The 25,965-nt window shown below is 44.4% G+C and overlaps 2 protein-coding genes across 3 annotated transcripts in view; both read right to left on the reverse strand.

The window, feature by feature from the left end:
* The window catches only part of DCAF1 (DDB1 and CUL4 associated factor 1), an 84,071-nt gene extending 76,275 nt beyond the window's left edge, over window positions 1-7,796 (reverse strand). The window contains exons 1-2 of one of the 2 annotated variants that reach the window (XM_061196896.1): window positions 7,685-7,796; window positions 4,987-5,038 (exon numbers count right to left, since the gene is read on the reverse strand). The gene's annotated coding sequence lies outside the window, so the exon portion shown is untranslated. The remainder of the gene's footprint in view (window positions 1-4,986; window positions 5,039-7,684) is intronic. The other variant, XM_061196895.1, reaches the window with a different exon arrangement.
* A 13,356-nt stretch (window positions 7,797-21,152) lies between these two features.
* LOC133095758 (mitochondrial import receptor subunit TOM20 homolog) lies at window positions 21,153-21,783 on the reverse strand. Its single transcript, XM_061197476.1, has one exon. It carries the CDS (start codon window positions 21,781-21,783, stop codon window positions 21,277-21,279), a length of 507 nt encoding a protein of 168 aa, XP_061053459.1. The 3' UTR covers window positions 21,153-21,276.
* Window positions 21,784-25,965: the final 4,182 nt, after the last annotated feature.

The raw sequence follows: 25,965 nt of genomic DNA on the forward strand, positions 1-25,965 counted from the left end.
GAAAACAGGCGAAAAGCAAAAACAGCGTTGTTTGCTTTGCAGCGAGCCATTATAAAGGCAGTGTGCACCCCAAGCAGTGAGAGTGGCCCCGCCAAGCTCCTTCCATGGGAACTACACTCAGCAGCAAGCTGCTACAGCTCTGAACTGTGCCTGTGAGCATCTGTGCTTTATCTCAATTTCTGTGCATCCGTGAGCAAGATGTGTCCTAAGGTAATTGCCTCGTCAAGTCATTTCAGCTTACGAAAGGTTTCACAAGAACACTCTACAACCTGTACCTATACACCACATGTATAATAATCCCAAGTCTAGAACTCTGAGGTCCAAACCTTTGAGGCTTTTTTTTTTTAAATACAGAATACAGCAAAAACTACTCCCAGAAATATTTTGCTCTTGTAAGTCTTCAGGGAAAGTTCTATGAAAGATAAGCAACACATTCCTGTTAATTCTTAACAACAGATCAAGAACTGAAGTGGATATCATTACCAACATGAAAGCTGAGAAAGAATATTATAAACCCATTCATCCTTCAGCCTTCCTAATCTGTCTCACAGCTGATCTTCTGGAAGGAGGATAAGAGGCTGGAGAAAGGCAGAAAAAGTTGCTGGGTTGAGTGATCAGTCCAGGGGTACAGAAGGACAGGGAGGTGAGACAGGCTCTGAAGGAGCTGCATGTGACATCCACATGGGGAAGAGAGGTTTATAAGGGACTCCAAAAGGAATAAATGAGACCCAAACGTTTAGATGGTTTACAGATCAACTTCTTTGCCAAAGCAGTCTTAGGATCAAAATGTCAAATCCTGCCATGCAAAATGTGTATTTTCACAGAAATAGCAACTGTTCTGTAAAAAGTTTCAGTCCACAAAGGCATTACTAGCTCATCTAGGATTATTGTTCACTCTTCTACCACAAGACCAAAAGAAATATATTTACCACCAACTCTCTAAATTTTAGACATTTATGTTTTAATCAAGTTGACGCAATTCTAATAGTAGATAGTGATTCATGTCACCTGAGCTACCCCTTACTCCAAAGAACAAATATTTCCAAAAAAGAAAAAAAAAAAAGTTAAAATGCTTTTCTACAAAGAATCCACATTTTCAGTCTTTCTAGCCAAAGATATACTACAGATGTGACCAACTAATATGGATTTCTGACCTTAACTTGAGAAGACCTAGGCTGTATTTCTGACTGCAATCTACTAACTATATATGCATTTTTAAAAATAAATTTAATAGGAATAATTATAGATTTGTAAAAAAAAAAAAAAAAAGTTGCAAAGATAGTAAGAAGAATTCCCATATACCCCTCACTCAGTTCAGGTTCCCCTAATGTTATCTTATTTTATAGTGATATGGTGTCAAAATTAAGAAACCAAAAACTGGTATATTATCTTAACTAAACTCCAGACTTGATTCAGATTTCACCAGTTTTTCCATTCACGTCCTTTTTCTGTTCCAATATCTCATCCAGGCTACTACATGACGTTTAGTTGTCACGTCTCCCTAGTGTCCTCTGGTCTCTGACATTTTTTGAGTCTTTCCTCGTTTTTATGACCTTGCCAATCTGGAGGAGTATTAGCCAGCGGGTAGAGAGGAGCAATAATTTAACCAATTTTTTTCAACAGTAAAATTTTATGCTAAGGTAAAAGACCTAGAGACTGGGCAAAGTAGTATATGTGGTAACAGCAAAATTAATCTCTTAAGACACATCCTAAAAGTGCAGGGGAGAGATGGCTTTACTGGTGCATTCTACCAAACATTTAAAGAAGAATTAAGATCAATCCTCAAATTCTTCCAAAAATTGAAGAGGAGGGACACTTCCTAATTTATTACATAAAGCCAGCATTACCCTGACACCAAAGACAGATAAAAACATCACAAGAAAACTATAGACCAACATCTTTTATGAAAATAGATGCAAAAATCCTTAACAAAATACTAGAAAGATGAATGCAGCAGCATATTAAGAGGATTAGATATCATGACCAAGTGGGATTTAACCCAGGAATACAAGGGTGGTTTGACATATGAAAATCAATTAAAGTAATACAATACATTAACAAAATGAAGGGAAAAAAATAATCATGTGATTGATAGGGAAAAAGCATCTGACAAAATCCAACACCCTTTTGTGATAAAAACACTCAATAAACTGGGAACAGAAGAGAGCTTCCTCAATACGGTAAAGGGCATTAATTATAAAAACCAAGAGCTAACATTATACTCAATAGTGAAGGACCGAACGTTTTCCCCCTAAAATCAGAAATAAGACAAAGATGCCTGCTTTCACCACTTAAACACTGTACTGGAGTTCTAGCCAGAGCAATTAGACAAGAAAAATAAAAGCCATCCAAGTTGGAAAGGAAGAAGTAAAATTATCTTTATTCACAGATGACATGACCCTATATAGAGTAAATCCTAAAGAATCTACAAATAAAAACTATAGTTAATAAACAAGTTAGCAAAGTTACAGGATACATGATTAACATGCAAAAATCAGTTGTATTGCTATGTACAAGCAATAAACAATCCAATATGAAATTAAGAAAACAATTTCACTTAAAATAGCACTAAAAAGAATAAAATGTTAAGGAATCAATTTAAGCCAAAAAGGCACAAGGCTTCCACAAGGAAAACTACAAAACATTGCTAGAATAAATTAGAGAAGACCTAAATAAATGGAAAGACATCCTGTGTTCATGGATTAGAAGACTTAATATTGTTAAGAAGGCAATACTCTCCAAAGTGGTCAACCGTCAGTACAATCCCTACCAAAATCCTAATGACCTCTCTTGCATTAGTGCAAACATCAATCCTAAATTTATATGTAATTGCAAGGGATCCTGAATAACCAAAACAATCTTGAAAAAGAAGAAAGTTAGAGAATTCACACTTCTGACTTCAAAACTACAAAGTACGATCATCAACACAGTATGGTACTAGCATAAGGAAAGACATAGATACCAATGCAATAGAATCGAGAGTCCAGAAATAAAATCTCACATTTATGGTCAATTGATATTCAACAAGTGGGCCAAAACTAGTCAACAGGGAAAGAATTTATTGAAAGACCATTAGACCATTACTAGAAAGACCAATGTTTTCAACAAATTGTGCTGAGACAACTGGATATCCACATACAAAGGAATGAAGTTGGACCCTTGCCTCACACCATATACAAAAACTACCTCAAAATGAATCAAAGACTTAAATATAAGAGCTTAAACTATAAAACTCTTAGAGGTAAATCTTAATGACTTTGAAATTGGCAAGGGATTTTCATTTGACATCAAAAGTATAAGCAACAAGGGAATAGATAAATTGGACCTCAACATTTAAAACTTTTGTGCGTCAAAGTACATTATCAAGAAAGTGAAAAGACAACCCACAGAATAGAAGAAAATCTTTGCAAATCATATATCTGATAAGGATCTAGTATCCATAATATATAAAGAACTCCTACAACTCAACAATGACAAAAACACCTGATTCAAAAATGGGCAAAGGACTTGAACAGACATTTCTCCAACGAAGATATACAAATGGCCAACAAGTACATGAAAAGATGTTCAACATCATTAGCCATTAGGGAGATGAAAAACAAAACCACAATGAGATACCAATCATACAACTAGGATGACCAAAAGCAAAAAATTAGAAAATAAGCACTGGCAAGGGTGTGGAGAAACTAGAATGTACACTGCTGATAGGAATGTAAAATGGTACAGCAGCTATAGAAAACAGTTTGGTGGCTCCTCAAAAAGTTTAAAAAAAAAAAGTTAAACATAGAATTACCATATGACCCAGCAGTTCCACTCCAAGTTATATACCCAAAATAACTGAAAACAGATATTCAAACACTTGTACACAAATGTTCAAAGCATATTCACGAGAGCCAAAAGGTGGAAACAACCCCAAATGTTCACCAACAGATAAATGGATAAACAAAATGTGGTTATATTCATACAATGCAGTATTATTCAGCCGTAGAAAGGAATGGAGTACTGAGACATGTTACAGCTGTGGATGAACCTTTAAAACAATACGCCAGGTGAAAAATGTCAGACACAAAAGGTCACATAGTCTATGATTTTATTTATATGAAACATTCAGAATAGGTAAATCCATATACAGAAAGCTACCTAGTGGTTGCCAGGGACTTGGGGGAGGGGGAAATAGGGAGTGACTACTTAATGAATATAGGGTTTCCTTTTGGGGTAATGAAAATGTCTTGGAACTAAAAGAGGTGATGGTTGTACAACATTGTTAATCGACTAAATGCAACTGAATTGTGCACTTTAAAATGGTTAATTGTTAATTTATGGTATGTCAATTTTACCACAATTTTTTTTAAATGGGGGGAAAAAAGGCCCAGGAGGGAATGCCTCTTGGATAACTTAAGCAATCAGCCTAGTAGGGCTTATAAAAGCAAAGTTTAAAAGAAATACTACCTCTAACAAAGGTCAACTCAACGACATTAAAATAGTAAAATTTTAGAGTTCAATTTAGAAACACACATGTACTTCTGGTATCATTTTCAAAATTTCCAATTAACTATGCCTAAAAATAATTATAACTTTGGGAATACTCACTTGCCCAGGGAAAATACAAACTTAAAACTAAAATAATAATATCAATGATAATTCATTTTACTCTCAATGAAAGATTAACAAAATGCAAAAGGTGCAGTCATCTTGTTACAGACAAGACAGTGAAGGTACATTACTCAATTCACCATGTTCCAAAGTGAGTTCTTTAAATGGTATGCAGAATTTATGGCCTAATAGTGATACAGTAGTTACCAATTACTGAATATCTGTATGACACAGACACTTGGTTAAGTAATTTATTTACATTATTCTGAATTTTCACAACCACCCTGCCCTTTACAGATGAGGAAAACGGCTCAGAGAGGTCCCCAAGACCACTCAATTGGTACTTGGTAGAAAAGGGGTTCAAGCATTCAAATCCCAACTCTGCCAACATACCTGTGAGATCTTGGTCAAGTTATTTAACTTCTCCAAATCTCAATTTCCTTATCTGTAAAATGGAAATAATTGTTGCAAGGGTTAAATGATAATACTGTCCATACAATGGAATAATATAAAGCCCTACAAAAAATATGTAGAGGGAATTCCCTGATGGTCCAGTGGTTAGGACTTGGCGCTCTCACTGCTGGGGCCCCGGGTTCAATCCCTGGTAGGGGAGCTAAGATCCCGCAAGCCACACAATGCGGCCAAAAAAAAGTCTTTATCCTGAAGGATGCCTGCCAAAGTATTTAGGGGTGCTGTGTCTGCAACTTATTTTCAAATGGTTCCACGAAATAAATATATACCACATCTACCTACTAAAAGAACACATGGCAAAATATTAATAACAAGTGTTGAATCTAGATGGATAAATAAGTATTCATTTTACTATCCTTTCAAATTTTTAATATGCTTGAATTTTTTTCTAATTAAAAAGTAGGAGATGGGCTTCCCTGGTGGCACAGTGGTTAAGAATCCGCCTGCCAATGCAGGGGACCCAGGTTCAAGCCCTGGTCCAGGAAGATCCCACATGCCGCGGAGCAACTAAGCCCATGCACCACAATTACTGAGCCCGAGTGCCACAACTACTGAAGCCCGCGCGCCTAGAGCCCATGCTCCGCAACAAGAGAAGCCACTGCAATGAGAAGCCCACGCACCGCAACAAAGAGTAGCTCCCCCTTGCTGCAACTAGAGAAAGCCCACGCGCAGCCACAAAGACCCAACCCAGCCAAAAATAAATAAAGTAGGAGAAAACTAATAAGAATTTCCTTTCCTAATTTGGACCAACTCTCAGTACACTGTCAAGTGAGAAAAACAAAGAACACTCTTTGCGTGTGTGTGTGTGTGTGTGTGTGTGTGTGTGTCCCTGCAAGAACATATAAGAAACGGATAATAACTATTACTTTTGTGGCAAGTAACTGATCTTCTGAAGGATAAAGGTAGAAGAAAGGTTTTTTTCACTATATGTTACTATCCTAGCTCTACCATTTTCCCACTATTTTGTTACCTTTTGTAACTTTTGAGTTAATCCATAAAATCTGTTCTCTTCTAATACACAATACTATATGGCCTATTCGGCAAAAACTATCCCAAAGCCTAAAAAAAAGTTCACGTTAAGGATTCCCATAAGGTTACAATTCTGAAACAAATGCCTGTAAGCACTCTTCTTTTTTAAAAAAAAGGAAAAAACCCACTGGGAAAAAAACCCAAGTCTGGAGCTTCAAGTAAAATTTACCTAATAATTAGTATAACATATTAGATCATGTATAACAATACTCTATTACTGTCCATGACCATGACAGAAACATTGGTAACAAACCAACTTCAATCACTTCAAACCAACATGTGGTTCATTCCACCAGATTCCTCCTCAATAAAGTTTAACTACTGTACAGCAGATAACATAGTAAAACACTGTGCTCTGCAACTACTCAAGAGATGCTGAGCATAAAAGGATTTCCTTCATAGTTCCCAAATTCTGTATCTATCATTTCCTTTACATCCAAAAATATATCACCACTCGAAAATGGATAATAAGTGTAATATACAAAACCCAAATCTTGACAGCGTCAAGAAGAATAACAAATCGTTCCTAAAGAGTCTAATTATACAAGCTTACAAAAACCTTAAAAGTAAACTGAGACAAGAAGATTACAGGACAACACTGCCAATGAACCCCTCACTCTGTACATTAACAAAGTGTTTAGAACAGGAAGATGCTGTTAATAATTAAAACTTGTAGACTAATTAAAAGGCTTCATTGAAAAGACAGAGTAAGGAAAAACTGAGGCCAACGTGACACAGTCAATGACGAGTCATCTAGGACTCAAAAAGAACTACTACAAACACTCCAAAACTACTTCTTCAGCACAAGCAAAAGCCAAGCGCTAACAGTGCAATAAGAGGAAGTGAGACGCAAACCGTCTACGAAGAAGGAGCTAAACAAATGCCTGACATCCAGTTAAAAACGACTGTAACCCCCGGAAATAGGATCCCGGGAAGCTTGGCGGGCACTCCAAGGTTTGGCTCTAAGCTGCAGGACCCGGACACCTCTCCTTCCACCCATCTCCTCCACCATGGGGGCGGGGGCTGTGGGAGGAGTGCCCAGAGAGCCCGCCCCCCCTCGCCCGACCAAGAGCCGGGCGGATGCAAAGGGAGGTGGCACGAGACCGAGGGAGGAGAGAGCCAGCCCAGGTGACTGGAACTAGAGGCGGAGACACAGTATGGGAAGGGGGCCGCCATACGACATGGAAGATGGAGCCACCCACCCCCACCCCAGGCCCGTACGGAACGAAGCCTGGGAGAACTGGGAGGTAAAAAGTGATGAGAGGAATGAGAGGCGCCCCTCCCCAAGATAGGGGCGGGCACACCCTTGCCCCCCAATCCGGGCGGAAGAGTTACTCTTGGGAAGCTTCTTTTGCGGACTGGAGGAAGAACGTGGAGGCCCCGCCCCCGAGCCAAGAATCTGGAGGATGAAAAGTCCTGTCAGGCCCCGGACCAAGCGTCCCGGGAGGCCCGGCCCGCCCCCTCCCAGCCGGCGGCCCAGGCAGGTGCCGCCCCTCCCCCAGCCCGGCGCCCACTCTCCCGCCCGACCGACCATGCGCCCTGTCTCCTCGCGCCCCTCCCACAGAGCCGTCTCCCTCCCTTCCCCACTCACCTTCCTGGGCGGCTCCGCCGCGCCCCCCTGACCCCGCCAGCGGCCACAGCTCACACACGCCGCCTCAGGTCCCGCACTCTCTCCCCCTCACTCACACACAACGCGACCGCGACTCCGGAGCGGCCCACATATTATGCGTCACTCGTTCGCTACGTACGCTGCGCGCGCGCACGCGCGCGCGTCCCCCGACTTGGCGCGAGGCTTGCTGGCAGGAGGCGGGAGGAGAACGCGAGGGCGAGCGGAGGAATATCTACGAGCCCCGAAGTCGCGTGGAAAATGAAGTTCCGCCTCTAGGGGCGGAGCCCACCGTGTCTTGATTGGCGCGTGAGCAGTTTGCCCCGCGCGTTGACTTCTGGGGTTTGTAGTTTTTAGCATAAACGAGAACTGCTACATATTCATTGGCTGCTCAGGAAGGCGGAAGCGAAAAGCGAAAGACTCGATCCTCCCAAGCGAAAGCTAGAACGGCTGGATACCTTCCCAGTACCTTATTCGGCCCTGTGTGACAGGGAAGAGCCGTTGTTTTATTCTCCCATTGGCCGCATTATACCTACAACCTACCAGGATCTAAGAAAATATTTCCCGAAGTGTATGAGAAATCACAGCAGTCATTAAGCAGAAGGCTCTGGTCTTCCTGTTCAAGACCTAGCCTGTAGGATCAATAAATATTTATCCTAGGTATTATATGTGAGGCAGAGAAAAGGAAAAAATCAAAAAGATATAGATTAAGGCAGAGCTGACCTTAGAGGTCATCTAATTCCTTTATTTTGCAGCTGGGAAAATTGAGACGCGGAGAGAGTGAGTGACTTGACTCACATCACACAACCAATTAGCAGCAGAACCAGAACGACTCCTGACTCTGACTCGGGGATCCCTTTTTGGAGACGTGAAAGGTAAACTCCACAGCTGAGCAGAATCTCTCCCTGACAAGATCCTATCGAGCCTTTATCTCTGGGAGTCCTGAGCAAGTTTCTGTGCATTTTTACGGAGTCCTCACAATCAGCACTTTCACATGGGGAACATTGGACACAGCAGGCCGGCTGCCATGCTCAGGTTCCATAGCTAGATTAAGAAGCTAGCCAGAGCCTGGGTGCTGGGTCTCTTGATTCTGTTCCCCACCGGACCCCATTCCCCGCTTTCCAGAAAAGAGACCTCCCTTCTCTTAAGTATGTAACTTGAAACAGGTGATACTCAGGCACAAAATTCTAGAATGTTGGGTGGCAGTGTGGCAGACGTGCCACCTCTCTGCAACGCTTTCACCTGCCACAACACATAGCTCTGTTCTCTGTGCTTCTGGGTCTTTGCCTATAATGGCCACTACCATTACCTCTGACTTTATATAGCTCTGAGCCAAGTGTTTTAACCACACTTTTTCATATAACCCTCACTACCACCCCACAGGGTAGGTACAGTTTGCCGCCTACACAGATGAGAAATCTGAGCCCAGATTGGTGGCCCAAGGAATGGGGCCCAGGTTCATGGGTCCAGAGGCTGGACTGATAACTTTCCTACATCGGTGCTACAGCAATCCTTCACCTGACTTTCCTGCCATGCCTCCCTGGGTCATGAACCCAAAATGCATGAGAATGGAGCACTCAAGCCTTAGATACCCTCCATTTTTCCATGATCTAGCCAGTGCGGTGGTGACTTCCCCACTGACTGAGGTCCTGAAAGGCAGATCCCTTGTGGGAACCCAGGTTCCAGCTTGCCTCCTCCTGGCACAGCCTCAGCCTGCCACCAGATGGCACTGCTCCCCTTCAGAAAATCAGCCTGGGGCCCTGGGTAAATGATGGGAATAAGGGGCATGCCAGAGGGCCTTTGGAGAAGCCAGGGCCCAGGAGGCTGGGGAACCAGAACAGGAGCTATACAGGACCTGTCTAGCAACTGCTCCCTCCATAATCTCTGTTATATAATGCCTGTGCCCCCCATACCTCTGCCAAAAGCCCCCCCACATACCTGCAGCCAGACCTGCAGGCACTCCCAGACTCCCACTCTGGGAAAAGACTGCACTCAGGTTTTCTGGGCTGCACACACATTTCAAGCACACTCACTGTCACATTTCGTAGGCGAAGGTAACGTGTGCCAGAGACACAAGCATGCACTCCCATGCACTGGCGCCAGTCCTCACAGCCAACACTTTCACATCTAAGTACGTGCAAGTACAAAGCTACAGATAAATCAGGCCCACACACCCAGCTTGACCTGGCACATCACACCTGAATCATTGGAAAAAGAGATTCCTTGACCTCTTTAGAAGAACATTTCTGGACTCTCTCCCTCTGCTCTGCGTGTGCCTATCTCCCCTTATAGTATGCCTCAAAAAGCAGCAGCCACCATCCAAAAGGGCAAGAAGTCATGCTTGCAGGGCTGCCCAGTGGCAAAGGGAGAGCAAGAGCAGCCCAGCCCTGGTCCCAGCACGAAGGGCTACAGACTTAGGTATGATCCAACCTGCCCTCATCCCCACACATGCCCATGCACTAGGGTAGGAAAATCAATAGCACCATGTCCTCTGAGCTTCAGGATGCTCCTCCTCTTTCCCCTATCCTCTGTCTTCCCCATCTCCCCCTCTTCCCTTTTCCACCACCCCTTCTTTCCCATCACTTACTTCCAGGTTCACCGGACCCAGGTGCTCCCATCAGCCCTTCCCCACCCTGGTGCCACCACAACTCCTGTGCCTCCTCCTGTCCCACATCTATTCCCACTCTGCTGTTTGCTGAACAAGACTGCTACTGCAAGTGTCCAGGAGTCACAGGAGCCACCAAGGAGAGGCTCAGGGCTTCCAGGCTCTGGGCTTCCAGGCACTGGGGACCCCAACCTGGACAAAAAAGGGAATTCTAATCATTCACTTGGTGCCCTCCCCCTTCCTGGGAGCCCCTACAGCCCCCTAGAAAGATGGAACACTACCCCTGTTGCCCAAGAGGTGTGCAAAGCAACCACCCCGTATGACGGCATCCGCATCCACCATTCTCATTTCACAGAGTGAGAAACTGAGGCTCCACCTCGTCCAGTGGCCACAGACGCTGCAGTCTCCAGAAGTCAGTACCCCCTCCTGCTCCCACAGGCACAAGTTCACAGAGGGACCTAAGACTCAGGTGAGAAATGAAGCAACGACCCCCCAGCCCCACCCCAATTCCCACGTACCAGGACCCCAGCCAGAGTGAGGAGCCCCCAGAAGAGCCCCATGCAATATTGAGGACATACTTATATATTTTAAATTATTCTTTATCTGAAATTAAAATTGAACCGGACATTCTATACATTATCTAGCAACCCCACCTCAGAACCACTGCTCAGCCACAGACCCCAAGGACTCCCCTTGATGGCCCCCATGGCCTCACTTAAATCACCTGCAAAATAGTTAGAAGTAAATCAGAACAGCTGCCTCCCAATGGGTCTCATTAAAGATTAGACGGGCCAAGCAGTCAAGGTTGCCTTATCTGAAAGCTGATCTGGGTAATATCAGGCTCAAAGTCCTCCCTTCTCCCCCTTCTCTCTTTAACCCTATCACCGATGGTGACAGATAAGAAAATAGTTTCTTTACCTCTTTATTGGGAAGAGTTTGCAGAAGGAGATAGGTCAGCAGTTGAGTCTAGCTTTGGAGGTAGACAGACCTGCATCCTAACACTAGTGCTCCTGTAATTGGCCTAATTACTTCACCTCTCGAGCTTCAGTTTCTCCAGCTGGAAAATGGGAATAATACATCCTTTCTAGCATTGTAATGAGGACTAAGTGGAACCATGCCTGTAAAGTGCTTAGCTTGGGGTCTGGCACACAGGAGGTGCTAGCTAAGTGGTGGCTATTTCTATTGTGATTACTCTTGGTCTGTGGCTGTCCCTATTGCTGTTCTTCAGGACTACCTCAGCCCTGGCTGATTTCTCTTTGCCCTCGGTACTACTGCCTGCTGGAAGAGCTCAAGCTTTCCTCCTCAAAATGAGAAATGAGCTCCTTACCAGAAAAATCCTGGGGCACATTTTCAGACACACTGGGAAGTAGTGGAGTAACCACTCTTAGGGATCATCTGTCTACTCTCTGTCCCAGCACAGAACTAAAAACTGAGTGGGTCAGAGGGTGGATTTTTTTTTTTAACATCTTTATTGGAGTATAATTGCTTTACAATGGTGTGTTAGTTTCTGCTTTATAACAAAGTGAATCAGCTATACATATACATATATCCCCATATCAGAGGGTGGATTTAAGAGGATCTGCTCCTAGGCCTCCTCATGCCTGAAAAGGCTGCCATCGATCAAGAGTGAGGGCAGTCAAGGCCAAGGAGCTCCTTAGATGTGAATTCAGACATGTCGCCCTCCCCAAACCAGCCTGTCGACCCTGCCTCCCTGCTGAGATGAAGCCTGCATCTGGAACCCTGCCCAGAGTGCACTCACTTTTTTCCCTGGGGTCCTCTGGCAGGATGGCGATGTCACAATCAAAGTAGAGTCCAGAGAGGATGGCCAGAGATGGTGTCCCCTGGGCCACCCTTACAATGGACCCGCCCAGCACAAACAGGGGCTGGAGCATGAAAAGGCCCAAATTCTGCCCTCCACCTACTCCCAGGACCTGTCAGATCCCCGAGCCTGGCTGCCAGTTATCATCCCTGCTGACTCCTGGGGCCCTGCTCTTCCCAGAGGCTATGCTCCAGGTAAGAGTTAGAGGTTGGAGAACAGGTACAGGGGAGGTAAGGAGCCTCTTTTGCCTCAGGTTTTTAGAATTGTAAATCCTTCCGGGAAGAAACAACAGTGGAGTCAGCATTGGAGAGAGAAGCCCTTGGATTTTGACAATGCCTGTTTGTAAGCACAAGACTTTTCTACAGGATTCGGGGATCTCTGGCCTGACCCACCTGAAGGTACTCTGGGGACTGCTGGCATAGACCCTGAGGAAGACTCAGGTCAGATAAAGCTTCCCACCCTATCAGTTCTTTCACTTTGAAAGGCCTGGGGCAGAATGACTGTTTGATGGAAGGAAGCTGATCTGTCAATTCAGAGGTCAGAGACCCACCACTACCACCTGAAGTAATCACCTACTGCCCCACCCCCAAACCTGGCCACGTTGGACCTGGACCCCAAAGAGATATTGCCAGATATAGCCAGGAGTATCCAGTTAGTCCTGGGAGCCGAAGTTATCAAGGGGAGGTGTTTCTAAGTGCAGAGGGTGTCCTGGGCTCTTACTATGAGACAGTTCCTCTTCATTCCCTCAGAGGCAGGGGTGTCTCTCCATGAAAAGTCACATGATTTTCCTGGGGGGAGCCCCTCTGCCCTGCTCCTTCTTCACCAGGCCCAAACTTGTCACAGGATAGCCTTTTGTGATGTCACAAAGCTGGCTGCCTCCCACAGGACCAGGGACCAGGACAACCAGGGACTACTGGGCATGACTTGGGGAGATGGAAGGCTTCAGAAGTGGCCTTTGGACTCTGGAGAGGGGTCTTGAGGGGCTCAGGTTGTAGGGGGTGAAGGGGTCTGTTGGAGACCTGGGGAAGAAGACAGTTTCTCAGATTCTGGTCATTGCCAGGAGGTGAGAACAGCTGGGGCTTGGGGCTGTGGTCTTTGGCTATGGGTTTGTCCCTCAAGACCCAGGGGGAGGGGGGGAAAGGAGGGCCCTGCCCCAAATGAGTACATATAAAGGTCCTTTTCACTGGTGTTCTGGATGTTCCATGGCAAAAAGAGGTTAAGACCTCTGTCTGAGCTGGGGACCAGATCTTCCCCTCAACGCAATCCATCCATGATCATCTACTTATTGAATATTCCACCTGCTTCTCGGGCAAGCACATGCGGCCAAATTCTGCTGCGTTAATAAGCAGCCCTGATGGCCTTGGGGCACCTTCACCTGTTGAACTGCTCAGAGGAAGAAGACTATCAGGAGAAGAAATGCAAGTCCCCAGCGTTCACTCTCTCCAGAGTGTTGAGATTCTCACTGCCAGAGGAGCCAACCCAGGGGAGAAAACAGGAGGGAGGAGAAAGCTTCACTACAGAAAGTGTGGAAAGTCAGCCACTGTTGTCGAAGGTCACAGTTGGTATGTGGAGGATGAGGAGAACCACTTGACGGGAGCCCTGTTCTAAAAACCAATGAACAAAACTGTTTTCCGTGAAGTTAAGGATTCCTGTGCCTAGCCCTGTACCTGAATCCCTTGGACTGAGGAGGATGCAGCACACAGTGGAGATGACAGGTCCTGTCCTCAAGGGCCCACAGTCTAGGGACTGAGTGAGCGTGCCCAGCTTCCTCCCTTAAAGAGAAGGCTAATGTCCCAGGAATGTGGCCCAAAGTCCCAGGAAATGGTGGGGCAGCCTAGAATCCAGGGGCCCCACCTCCCAGGCCAAGGCCTTACATTTCCCTGAAGGTAAGAACAGACTAGAATCTTGAGGGCTTTTGACAGTTGAGCCAAGGCAGTTTCACCCTGCCCTTCAGGGTCTGCAAGTCTGGGTCTTGGGGTCACTCATTCTTTTGAGAGTGGCTCTTCCCCATGTGGCTCCTCTCTTGGCCATTTTTGTTGCTGCATTCAAGACAGGCCTCCAGAGAGAACCTCCTGCTGTCTGCTCCATAAAGCCAGTGGGTATGCTGTGGGGATAGACCTGGCCTGAGGGGTAAGTGACTAGAGGGTGACTCTGGGTAAGTTTCCCCATCCATCCCTCATAAGTTTACTAGATCCATGGTTTTCAAATTTTGATAGCATTATTTTAGCACAGAATTTTTTTTTTTTAACGCAGTGAAATCTTGTACACCTGTTCATTAAGTAGATAAGAGAGCCATGTTGGTAGTTGCATTACATGGTGTGTCAGAGTCCCTACCAATTCTGAAGAACCCCCTACAGTTCCAATAAACTCAGTTTGAAAACCACATGCCACATGGCTTTCAGACACTTCCAGGTTTGGCCTGCCATGAATTTGTGGCTTCAAAGCCCAGGCTTCATGGAGGATGAGAACAGGCCAAGGAATGCCATGTTTAGTGCCCCCCTCAGAGCCCTGCCGTGAGTACCTTCCCCCACTACCACTTCCAGTTCCTGGTTCTGACTCAGCTTATTTACAACGGCCAATGCATCCCCAAGCCCACCTCTCACCTGACCTTCTGCTGCCAACTTTGCTTCTCTCTTGCAGGCTCTAAAATCAGCATCCAAGCTTCTGTGGCCCGAAGCCCACATAGGAGTCCTAAGTCAGGAGCATATCAGGCACCTTTCTGTAGCTGAGTTCAGTAGGCAGGAAACAGGAGGCTCCCTTCCTTCAGGTAGCATTCAGCTTTGCTTGACTCTCTTCTGAGACCCTTGTAGCTTCCAGAATTGTCCTTGTCCTTTTTTTTAATACGGAACATATTTGATTTTGTGAGGCTGATAGCCTCACCTAGGAGCCAGAAAAGGCCCAGGGCAGCCTGGGTGGGGGACAAACCCTGTCCTCCCCAGTTCTCTTCCCCTAAGATGCAGAGCAGAGAGGACCCAGGCAAGGTGGGCTCTCCACACCACAAGCCAGGGAAGACCTGGATTCCAGGGGCTTTTGTTCCAGAGAATCTCTGAGAAGCATCATGGCCTTGGCTACTTTCAGGAGGACAACGAATTCAGGAGAGCAGAGTAATGATGCTGTGGAGCTTGTTACAGAGAAAGGCAGCTACATTGCAGCTGAGAACAAAGGCTGCTCTGCCTTTATGGCTGGGGAGGCATGGTAAAGAGCAGACACTCCCCACCGCCAGGCAAGCGTGGTGAGGGAATGAACAAGGATCCTCAGTAAGCCGACAGGCTAATGTGAGGTTCCCAGCCTTGGCTGCACATTTGAATCACCTGTGGTGCTCTTCAGAACAACCAGTGCTAGGACCCTGTTCCAGACCAATTAAAGCAGTATCTCTACAGGTGAGGCGCAGCCATCTTTGTTTTCCGAAGCTCCCCAGGTGATTAATTCACAGCGAAGGCAGAGAACCAGTGGCCTAGGAGGAGAGATTAGCATTAAACAGGATGTGGGCATAATGGTCTTCACCCTGAGGTGGGGCCTAGAGTTTTGAAATCCTGGAGGCCAAGCAAGCTGGGCCCTGCTGTCACTGGAAGCCATGGGACCCCCTCTTACCCACCTACCTACACACCCACCCACCCGCCACACACAGACTAGAGCATCTATTTTGGGGAAAACAGGACAGAAGGCTCAGGGATCCAGCTCCAGGGAAGGAGAGTGTGCACTCTGGTTTAGAATCTTGACCCTGCCCCTCTCTAGCTGTGTGGCCCCGACAGCCCTTCAGAGTCTCAATCCTCATCTGTAAAATGAGGCAATATTGCCTGTTTTGAGGGTGGTTGCAAGGAAGCACCTGGCTCACAGGAAGAGCTCCAGAGATGGGGCTGTTAGCAGCAGTAGCAGCCCAAACTCAATCTGTCAGCACGGCAGGGCCCTAGTGATCACCTGTCCAATCGCTTGGTTTTTTGCACAAAGACCTCAAAGTCCAGAGGGGAGAAATTTTCACAGGCCATGCAGCCAGCCAGAACCGTAGTCTCCCTCCACCCAGGCAGCTTTGCATCACAGTGCCCTTCCTGTGTGTGGCTTTAGCTCCCCTCATCCAGCAAAACTCCGAAAATGAGTACTGGGGCTTCTAAAGAAGCAAGCAAAGATTTTAAAATACCTCTAGAATGTCTTATTTGAGATGCCTGGTTGACACCCTTGGGGCAGAGGATGTGCTCAGCCTATCTGGCTACTTGGCCCTAATGTGCTGTTTGTCTCCAGTCCCTTTTGACGTTCTTGGTACTTTGGTGCCAACTGTGTGGCCCCCTAGGTGTACAAGAAGGACGCCATCCTGCCCCTGGAGCCTGGACCTGGAGTTAGGAAGGGCAGAGAGGGCAGGGAAGAGGCATGGTTGGTTTTCCATATAAGCCTTTTTTGTGCTCTGACTTTGAAGCCAAAGCATTACACTGAGCATGTACTACTTTGATAAAAAATAAAATTGGTATTGAAAAGTAAAACTCTGCATGTCATTATAGATTTCTCAAAACCCGTAGAATGTACAAGCACCAAGAGTGAACCCTAATGTAAACTGTGGACTTTGGGTGACAATGATGTGTCAACGTAGGTTCATTGATTGAGAAAAACGTACCTCTGTGTTGGGGGATGCTGATGGCGGGGAGGCTGTGCATGTGTCGGGAAGGGGGGTTTTAGGGAACTCTACTTTCCACTCAGTGTTGCTGTGAACTTAAAACTGCTCTAAAAAGAGTCTATTTATAAACAAACATAAATAAATAAATAAAAGTAAAACTGACAAATGCAGAGAATAGTACCCTCCTCATGGTGTTTGCAAGGATTACATGATCTAATGGACATAAAGGGCTTAGCCTGACCCCGGTGATTGCTCAATATGTGTTGGCTTTTGTGTTTTATTCTAAAGCCATCTCTGTCCTGTGGTTCCCTCTCAGGTGCCACTCATGGGAGGAAGATGGGAGAAACAGGCCGTTCCCATCCTTTATCTCAGGATGCTGAGGCACCAGAGCCTTTGTCACTAGCTCAATCACATGGTTTAACTGGTGATGCAACAGCCAGGCCTCTGGGGACAGTTTCTAACCTCTGTTGGGGCTGAAGTTTGCACTCACTCCAGACTCCTGACAGGTACTGAGCACCTACTTTGTGCAAGGTCCTATGCTCAGCCCTTTGAAGGTTTCCCTCATCAGTCCTATGAGGTAGGCATCGTGCGCCATTTTGACAAATAAGTAAACTATGGCTCAGAGAAGTTGACTAACTTGTGCAAGGCTGCTCAGCTCTAAGGACAAAGAGAACAGAGCTGTTCTCTCATCCATTAGGAATGGAGGCACAGGAGGTGAGCATTCAGCCAACACACCAGGGACTTCTTGGCCTGTGGCACTCAACCGTGCCCCTCAGCAGCCTCACGAAGATGCCACCTTGGAGAACAACATCTTCTTCCCAGAGGGGCTGGAGCAGCCCAGTGGCCTCCACCAGGTGTTGGGACACCTGCCCTGAGGAGAGATGAGGAAGCATGCCAGTTCCCCCTCTTAGAGGGCCTGGAGTTGGAGGTGCTGGAGCAGGAAGCCTGATTCCCCCTGGCCTACCACATCCTTTTTAGGCAGCTCATGCCTCCCTTTGTGAAGCCCTTGCCTGCTGCCTCCTCCAGGTGAAGGGGAGATGAGGAGGAGGAGCTCTCCTGGAGGTCCAGTCCTTCAATGTGGTAGCTGGGCACAATTTGGGAAGGCCTCCTGCAGGTGGTATGAGAAATAGGCTGCAAAGGAGGTTAAGAGAAATAGATGAAGGGAACCACAGGAAGAACCCGAACTCTGATTTCCCTCGGCCTCCTTAGAACTGCAGATGCATCTCTCTCTCCTGCTGCTCACTCATTTGCTCATTCCTTCATTTATTCATTGAGCATCATGTGCTGGGCAGGAAACAGGGTCCTGCCTCATGTTCATAGGCTCTTAGGAGAGACAGCCACACAAAAAGCCTTACAATGTGACAAAGGCTACAATGAACATGTTCTGGGACCCCCAAAGGCTGCTTAAGAGGTTAGAGAATCCAGGACAGTTGACATGTAGCTCTTGAAAGTCCAGACTTATATTTCTTAACTCCCAAATATGCTTACAAAGCAAATGAATGCTTTTTATAGGAAAAAGATGTTACTTTGATCTTAAACAATATTGAGTTCCCCCAGTATTGTGTTTGTAAGCCCCACACCCAACTGTGGAACATTTTTTTCTGGATCCTAGTGGATCTTAGCTCTTTTTTTCCATTTTAAAATTGTGATAAAGTACACACAACATAAAATTGACCATCTTAACCATTATAAGTGTACAGTTAAGTGGTATTAAATACATTCATAATGTGTAACCATCACCACCATCTGTCTCCATAACCTTAAGTCTTTTCATCTTGCAAAACTGAAACTCTATACCCATTAAACAATACCTCCCCATTCTCTACTCCCCCCAGCTCCTGGCAACCGCCATTCTACTTTCTGTTCTATGAATTTGACTAGATACCTCATAAAGTAGAATCATACAGTGTTTGTCTTTCTGTGACTGGCTTATTTCACTTAGCATAATGTCCTCAAGGTTCATTCATGCTGTAGCATATGTCAGAATTTCCTTCCTTTGTAAAGTTGAATAGTATTCCATTGTATCTATATACCATCTTTTGTTTATCTGTCTAGCTGTTGATGGACACTTGGGTTGCTTCCACATTTTATCTATTGTAAATAATGCTGCTATGAACATGGGTGTGTAAATATCTGCTTTCAGTTCTTTTGGGTACATACTCAGCAGTGGAACTGCTGGATCATATGATAATTCCATTTTTAATTTTTTGAGCAACTGCTATACTGTGTTCCATAGTAGCAGTACCATTTTACATTCCCACCAACAGTGCACAAGGGTTGCAGTTTCTCCACATCCTTGCCAACACTTCTTATTCTTGTTTATTTCATTGCTAGCATATAGAAATACACAGTTGTGTATTGAGTTTGTATCAGCCTAATTTTCTGAATTCATTTATTAGTTCTGACAGTTTTTTGTGTGGAATCTTTAGGGTTTATCACATAAGGTCCTACCGTCTGCAAACAGAGATTATTTTACTTCTTCCTTTCCAATTTGGATGCCTTTAATTTCTTTTTCTCGCCGAATTGCTCTGGTTATCAATTTCAGTACTGAAATGGCAAAAGCAGCCATCATTGACCTGTTTCTGTTGTTAGAAGAAAAGCTTTCAGATTTTCACCATTGAGTATGATTTTTGCTGTGGGTTTTTCATTTATGTTTTTTATTATGTTGAAGTAGTTTCCATCTGTTCCTAGTTTGTTTCATTTTAATCATGAAAAGATGTTGAATTTTGTCAAATGCCTTTTCTGCATCAATTGAGATGATCATGTGCTTTTCCCCCTTCATTCCATTAATGTGCTGTGTTACATTGATCGATTTTAGAATGATGAAACATCCTTGCATTCCAGGAAGAAATTGCACTTGGTTGTGGTGTGTAATCCTCTTAATATGCTGCTAAATTTAGTTTGCTAGTATTTTGTTGAGGATTTTTACATCAGTGTTCATAAGGGATAGTGGTATGCAGTTTTCTTGTAGTGTCTTTATCTAGCTTTTGTATCAGGGCCTCATAGAATGAGTTAGCAGGTGTTCCCGCCTCTTCAATTTTTTGGAAAAGTTTAAGAAGGATTGGTACTAGTTCTTCTTTAAATGTTTGGTAGAATTCACCAGCGAAGCCATCAGGTCCAGGGCTTTTCTTTGCTGGAGATTTTTGATGACTGATTCAATCTCCTTACTAGTTATAGGTCTATTCAGATTTTCTATTTCTTCATTATTTAGTCTTGGTAGGTTTTATGTTTCTAAGGAATGTATCCATTTCATCTAGGTTATCCAAGTTGTTGGCATATAATTATTCATAGTAATCTCTTACAATCCTTTTTATTTCTATAGAATCTGTAGTAATATTCCAACTTTCATTTCTTTTTTCTTTGTTAAGTACCAAGGATCTTTATTCTCAGGTCTTATACTGAATCTGTGGCTGCAGATAATGTCACTATTTTGAGAATTATCTTCATTCTTTGCAAGTCTTCAGCCACAAAGTTACACCTTATTCTCATAACAAGATAAGTGAATCAGGCTGGAAGGGGATTAAGGAGGTACACTGACGATAAAAGCAAAGGGGAACACACACTTTTACAAGCATATTGTCCCAGTTACCTTGAAAGTTAAATTTCAGATTAATTTACAAATTAGTGACAGTACCATGATTTAAGTGAAAATCAACACAAGTTATACCTTAAAAAAAAAAATCAATTCAGAAATGCTAAGTCAGGCAAGCATGCAAAATTCAGAGTATTAAAAAATGCAACTGGTTGCCCAAACAGATATATCCCTCAGAAAAAGGGATTTGAAAATGCTAAACAGAACCAAAGGAATTAGAAGCTGAATTAGCAGACCAATTCCCTCATTTTATAAATGAGGGCAGACATTAACTGGCGAAGCTTACTCAGCTAGATTAAGGGTGTACACAGATCTAATTCCTGGTGCTATTTGCAACTACACATATCTAAAGTACAAGGAGATAAATATCCGGAACACATTAGGCCCACTGATTTAAACAAAACAGTTCAACGGTGGGGGTGAAGTTGTTATTATAGCATAGCAGCACATTATACATAGGTAAGATATTAAATGGAAAGAAAGAATCTCTTAAAGATTTTAATGCTCAGTTTTAATACACAATCAAGTTTCCATCCAATTTTCTGATGTATAGCGAACTGTACTAGCTTAAAAAAAAAAGTGCATTCTTCAGTTTTCTTCTACATGTTTTTTGGCCTATCCTTCAAAACTGAGCACTGGGTATTTTTAATGTAAGTAATGTGATGTTATATATGTACATTCTAATTGCACATTTTAGGAATAAATAAAATCCATATTTCAGTAACTGATAGTGTATTTATAAAATGAAAACCTCTCTATCAAAATACACTTTTCACTGGGAAAAATAAATAAAACAGACAAATGGATCTACACAAAGTAAAAATTAACTTTGGTAAATTTCAGTGTGGGACAGTCCATAACAAGCTTATTTGCCCTTACTCCCCCAGAGCTGATCATCTTCCAAGTTAAGATTTTAAAAATATTTTTAAATTGAGATTATTATGTTGACATTTGTTTCTCATTCCACATCATCTTCAGCCAAGCTCTGAGCACTTACAATTCTCTGACTAATTGTTGGGAGCTTAGTCAGAAGCCTCTGGAACACTGGTGGTGGAAGAGTTTGCTGCAACACTTGCAGTAACTGCTGTGGCTGTCCACACACAGCAATTGCATTTGTCAAATGGTCCACACCCTTCTCATATTCACCTTGAGGTAGTAACTCTTCACCAAGCTGTATTTCTTCAAGGAAGAATTTCTGAACGGCTTCAGCATCTTTAAGGTCAGGTAACTTGGAAAGTCCAGCTCTCTCCTTGGCAAGCTTCTGTTTCTTTCTTTGTTCTCGCAGCCTGTTCTTGAAGTTGGGGTCACTCCGTCTCCTGTGGTCGAAGTAAATGCAGGACCCAATGAAAAGGGCCCCGCGCACGCCGGCGGAGATGGCGCTGTTCCGGCCCTCTATCTTCTCTCCAACGAGGCTTCGCAAAGAAGCCGTTGGCTCAGAACCCTCGGAGCGGACTCCCACTTTCATTTCTGATTTTAGTAACTAGAATCTTTTTTTTTTCTTGGTCAGTCTAGGTAAAGGTTTGTCAGTCTTATTGATCTCTCAAAGAACCAGCTTTTGGTTTCATTGACTTTCTCTATTTTTCCATTCTCTATTTATCTTCTAGGTCCTTACCTTGCTATGGGTCCTTTCCCCAGAAAACTGTCCATACATGTCAGAGTCTGCATACACAGTCAGTCTTCACAGACCCCTGAAACCAAAGGATCTCCATTTACAAATTTTGGTGCTGAAGGGCTTAAAATTCCAGTGGTCCCTGAAAGATTAAACTGGGTAAAGAACAAGGCATAAGACAAGCAAAGGGACCAGCACTGACAACTCATCAGGCACTGAATCAGCGAGAGCCTCTTGAACTTTATTGTGGTAGGTTGGGTTGGGACCTGAGCATCTGCATTTCTCAAAAGCTCCCAGGGAGGCCAGGCTGTTTGTTCTGGTCATGCTTTGAGCAATGAGACTCTAAACAACCACACACCCTCTAGCTCTGCTTCTCAGGTAAGTTCCCCTCTCCATAAAAGGCATCCCCAGGTAGGCAGGTGTCACCTTTACTCCTCCCTTCTCTTAACCCCATTTTCAGTTACTAAGACCTGAGATGCCATTTCCTAAACATCTCTGACTCCATTTGTCCATTTGTACCCCCCTCTTCAGTTTAGTTCACCAACGTCTCCTGCTTGGACCATTGTAGAGGTCCCCTTACCCCCAGGTGTGATCCCCAACCTCCACCTGTGGTGCAATTTCAAATGTAAGTTGTCTTAAACTTTTCTTTTTTCCAAAACAAAAACCAAATTTATTCAGCAGACATTTTAATTAAGAAATCCTATAAATTAGGACCACCACAATTTGAGACACTCCAGTGTGAAATGTACGTCAATAGCTACATCAGGAGAATGAAAAAGACATTGAATCTTTTTAAAAAATTAGTTTAGCTCCCTTAAAGTTTGTGGGTGGCACCTTATTTAAAGTGCCTTCAAGTTTCATATGGGTAAAGCCAGCGGTTTCTCCTCTTGGAGAGTCACATTTAAGAAAACGGTTTCGGTCACTCACAAAGAGCTGGTGGCAGGAGGAAACTGAGGGGAGAGAACCCATGAAAGCTCAGGCCCAAAGCTCCATGGAGGGCCAGAACAGAGCAGAAAAACAGCCGGGGTCTCATCCATGCAGTGCAGACATGAGAAAGGGTGGAATACGAAAGCCCGGCCGGGAGGACAGAAGAGAGACTCGAGATTGTTTATGCCTGTTTCTGAGAAAGCTCATGGCACAGCCAAGAGTGGCCTCACAGGAAGAGGAGGAGTTCTGGATAGAAGGAAAGCACAGAAAAAAAACAAATAACTCTCCTCACACACCCCTCTCCACCTATATGTCCTCTGGAGACTCCAAGAGGTAGCAAAGCGCAGACAGGGCTCTTCTTGGAGCAAGAGAAAGAAAAGACACAGGGGTGAGTTAGCTCTCCCAGGAAGCCCACAGCCTTCCACCTAAGCATGTCTTAAACTTTTAATGTGACTTACAAGAGCCTGTGTGACCCTACCCCTGGTCATATCCCTAGCCTTGTTTCTTTGTATCTTACTCATGCAGTTCCCCCCTCTTGGCCTTTACCTATCCTGTTCCCCCCACTCAGAATCCTCTTATCCATCTTTCACCCAACTCCCACTTCTGCTCCTGACCTGGCTTGCCTATTCCCTCCCTCCTTTCACCCCAATCTAGGTTGGGAGCCTGCCTGGCCAATCCTGTCTGAATTAGGGCGGTTGTGATGATATCCAAAGCCCCTGAAGCTTCTTTAAGCAAAACAAGGACCTGATTATAAGGAGAGAAAGGAGGTGAGTATTTTTTGGACTCCACAGCCAGGAACCCTGGTCCTTTCTTCCCTTTCTCCTTTGGGACTCTCAGCCCAGTGCCCTCTGACTGTTTACTTCATAACTCTCTGCATCTTTGAAACTTGACTCCAAGTTTTGGGGCCATAAAATCCAATTGTAATTAGGTATTCTCCCTGGGCCAATCAGCTACTGCTAGGGAACTGACACATAGTACAAACATACTCTATGAGCCTCACTCCTGAGTGGGTGGGCAGTTTTGGAAAGGGGAGTAACTGCTAAGTAGACACCAAAGGTGTCTCCTACAACCCTTAGGGTATTTACCCTGTGTTTCCCTTTTGCAGTGGTGTAACTGCCTTCTATTGGTCTGCCTCCCCCAGTGGGCACAAGCTCTTAGGACAGGGGTCAAGTTGTATAACTCTGTCTACAGGGCTGAAACAGAATGGCCCAATAAGTATTTGTGGAATGAAGTGCCAAGAAAGCCCAAAGAAAGGACTGGCCTTCAGGTTCATGGAGGCATCACAGAAGAGGTGATGTTTGGGCCAGGCCTTAAGCAGAGTAAGTTTACTAACTGGGAGTAGAGGTTGAGCAAGAGGGAATGGTGGCCCTGAGGCCTGAATTGGTCCAACCACACGTTACTGAGCACCCAGTGATGAACAATACATTGAGTGATGTTATGGGAATAGGGTTAGGCCTAGAAATGAGTAAAAAGTAGCTGAAGGGGAGATAAGACTCCTGGAGTGTCGAACCAAATGTTTCCTCCTTTGAACCTCTGCTGATAGTTGGTTCTCACAGGAGTTAAGAGTGTATTATAGGGCTTCCCTGGTGGTGCAGTGGTTAAGAATCATCTGCCAATGCAGGGGACACGGGTTAGAACCCTGGTCTGGGAAGATCCCACATACCGCGGAGCAACTAAGCCCGTGCGCCACAGCTACTGAGCCTGCTCTCTAGAGCCCGTGAGCCACAACTACTGAGCCCACGTGCCACAACTACTGAAGCCCACACGCCTAGAGCCTGTGCTCCACAACAAGAGAAGCCACCACAATGAGAAGCCCGCACACCACAATGAAGAGTAGCGCTACCCGCTCGCCACAACTAGAGAAGGCCCGCACGCAGCAACGAAGACCCAATGCAGCCAAAAATAAATAAATTAATTAATTTTTAAAAAATATATGGTACTTAAAAAAAAAAAGACTGTATTATAATTATGTTTGTGTGTCTGTATCCTCCAGGAGCCTCAGGGCCTGTGTGCTTTTCGTCTTTCTATAACAAATCCCCAGGGTTTTGTTTTGTTTTGTTTTAATTGAAACTGAATCACCTCATGGCAAATGGGGGCTGTGGACAACTCTTAATATTCTGTTCAATACATGTTCATGGAACCCAGTCCTGTACCAGACTTTGAGGCTACTGAGATGGACCAATCTGGTCCCATCTGTAAGAGTCAAACACAATTCCAATAAGCATGAGGTAGGTGCTATCACCAAGATAATTGCAAAAGTGCAACTGAGTCTGGGGAATCCCAGCGAATCTCATGTAGAAGTAAGAGCTTATAATTCCTCTAGAAGGAGATGGTGGAACTGACTTAAAACAGCAAAGATGTTAGCCAAAATTTCTCTGAACTAAATAAACCTGCACATACGTTTAGCACTTTGAAAGGTTGTTTATAGCCATTTTTCTCATTTCTTTCTCACCATTGCAAGCATGTTATTCCAATTTTACAGATGAAGAACCCATCTCAGGGAGGTTAAGTGATTTGTCCAAGGTCATACAGAATGTGAGAGGAGCTGCCTCTGCCCCCCTACCACCAACCCTAAGGAAGAACCCCTCACTGCTTAGAGGAAGTTTCAGCCCCTCCCAGATACTTCCAAGGTCTCTACAGACCTTGGAGTCTGTAAGTGGGGACCATTCTTCCCACCCTATTCAGAAAAATGTGTATTGATCACCTACGACTTGGAAGGCATCATCCCTACTCCCTTGTTGGAACCTACTCTCAGAAAAGCACCAGCATAACAGTCATTTACCTATGGATTAGTAAACACTTTGTCTTCTCACTGTGCAATGTGAGTATATATATATATATATTCTTAGATCTGTGAATATATATATATTCTTAGATCTGTGTTCAAATTATAACTCCACCGGTTACCAGCTATGAAATCTCATGTAACTCAACCTCTTTGAGCTTTAGTTTCTTTTATTTATTTATTTTTATAAATCTTTTTACAAAAAATTTATTTATTTATTTATTTTTGGCTGCGTTGGGTCTTAATTGCTGCACGCCAGCTTTCTCTAGTTCTGGCGAGCAGGAGCTACTCTTCGTTGCAGTGTGCGGGCTTTTTTTAAAAATTTA

The sequence above is a fragment of the Eubalaena glacialis genome, chromosome 7, assembly GCF_028564815.1.
Source record: "Eubalaena glacialis isolate mEubGla1 chromosome 7, mEubGla1.1.hap2.+ XY, whole genome shotgun sequence".
In the NCBI taxonomy this organism is placed as follows: Eukaryota; Metazoa; Chordata; class Mammalia; order Artiodactyla; family Balaenidae; genus Eubalaena; species Eubalaena glacialis.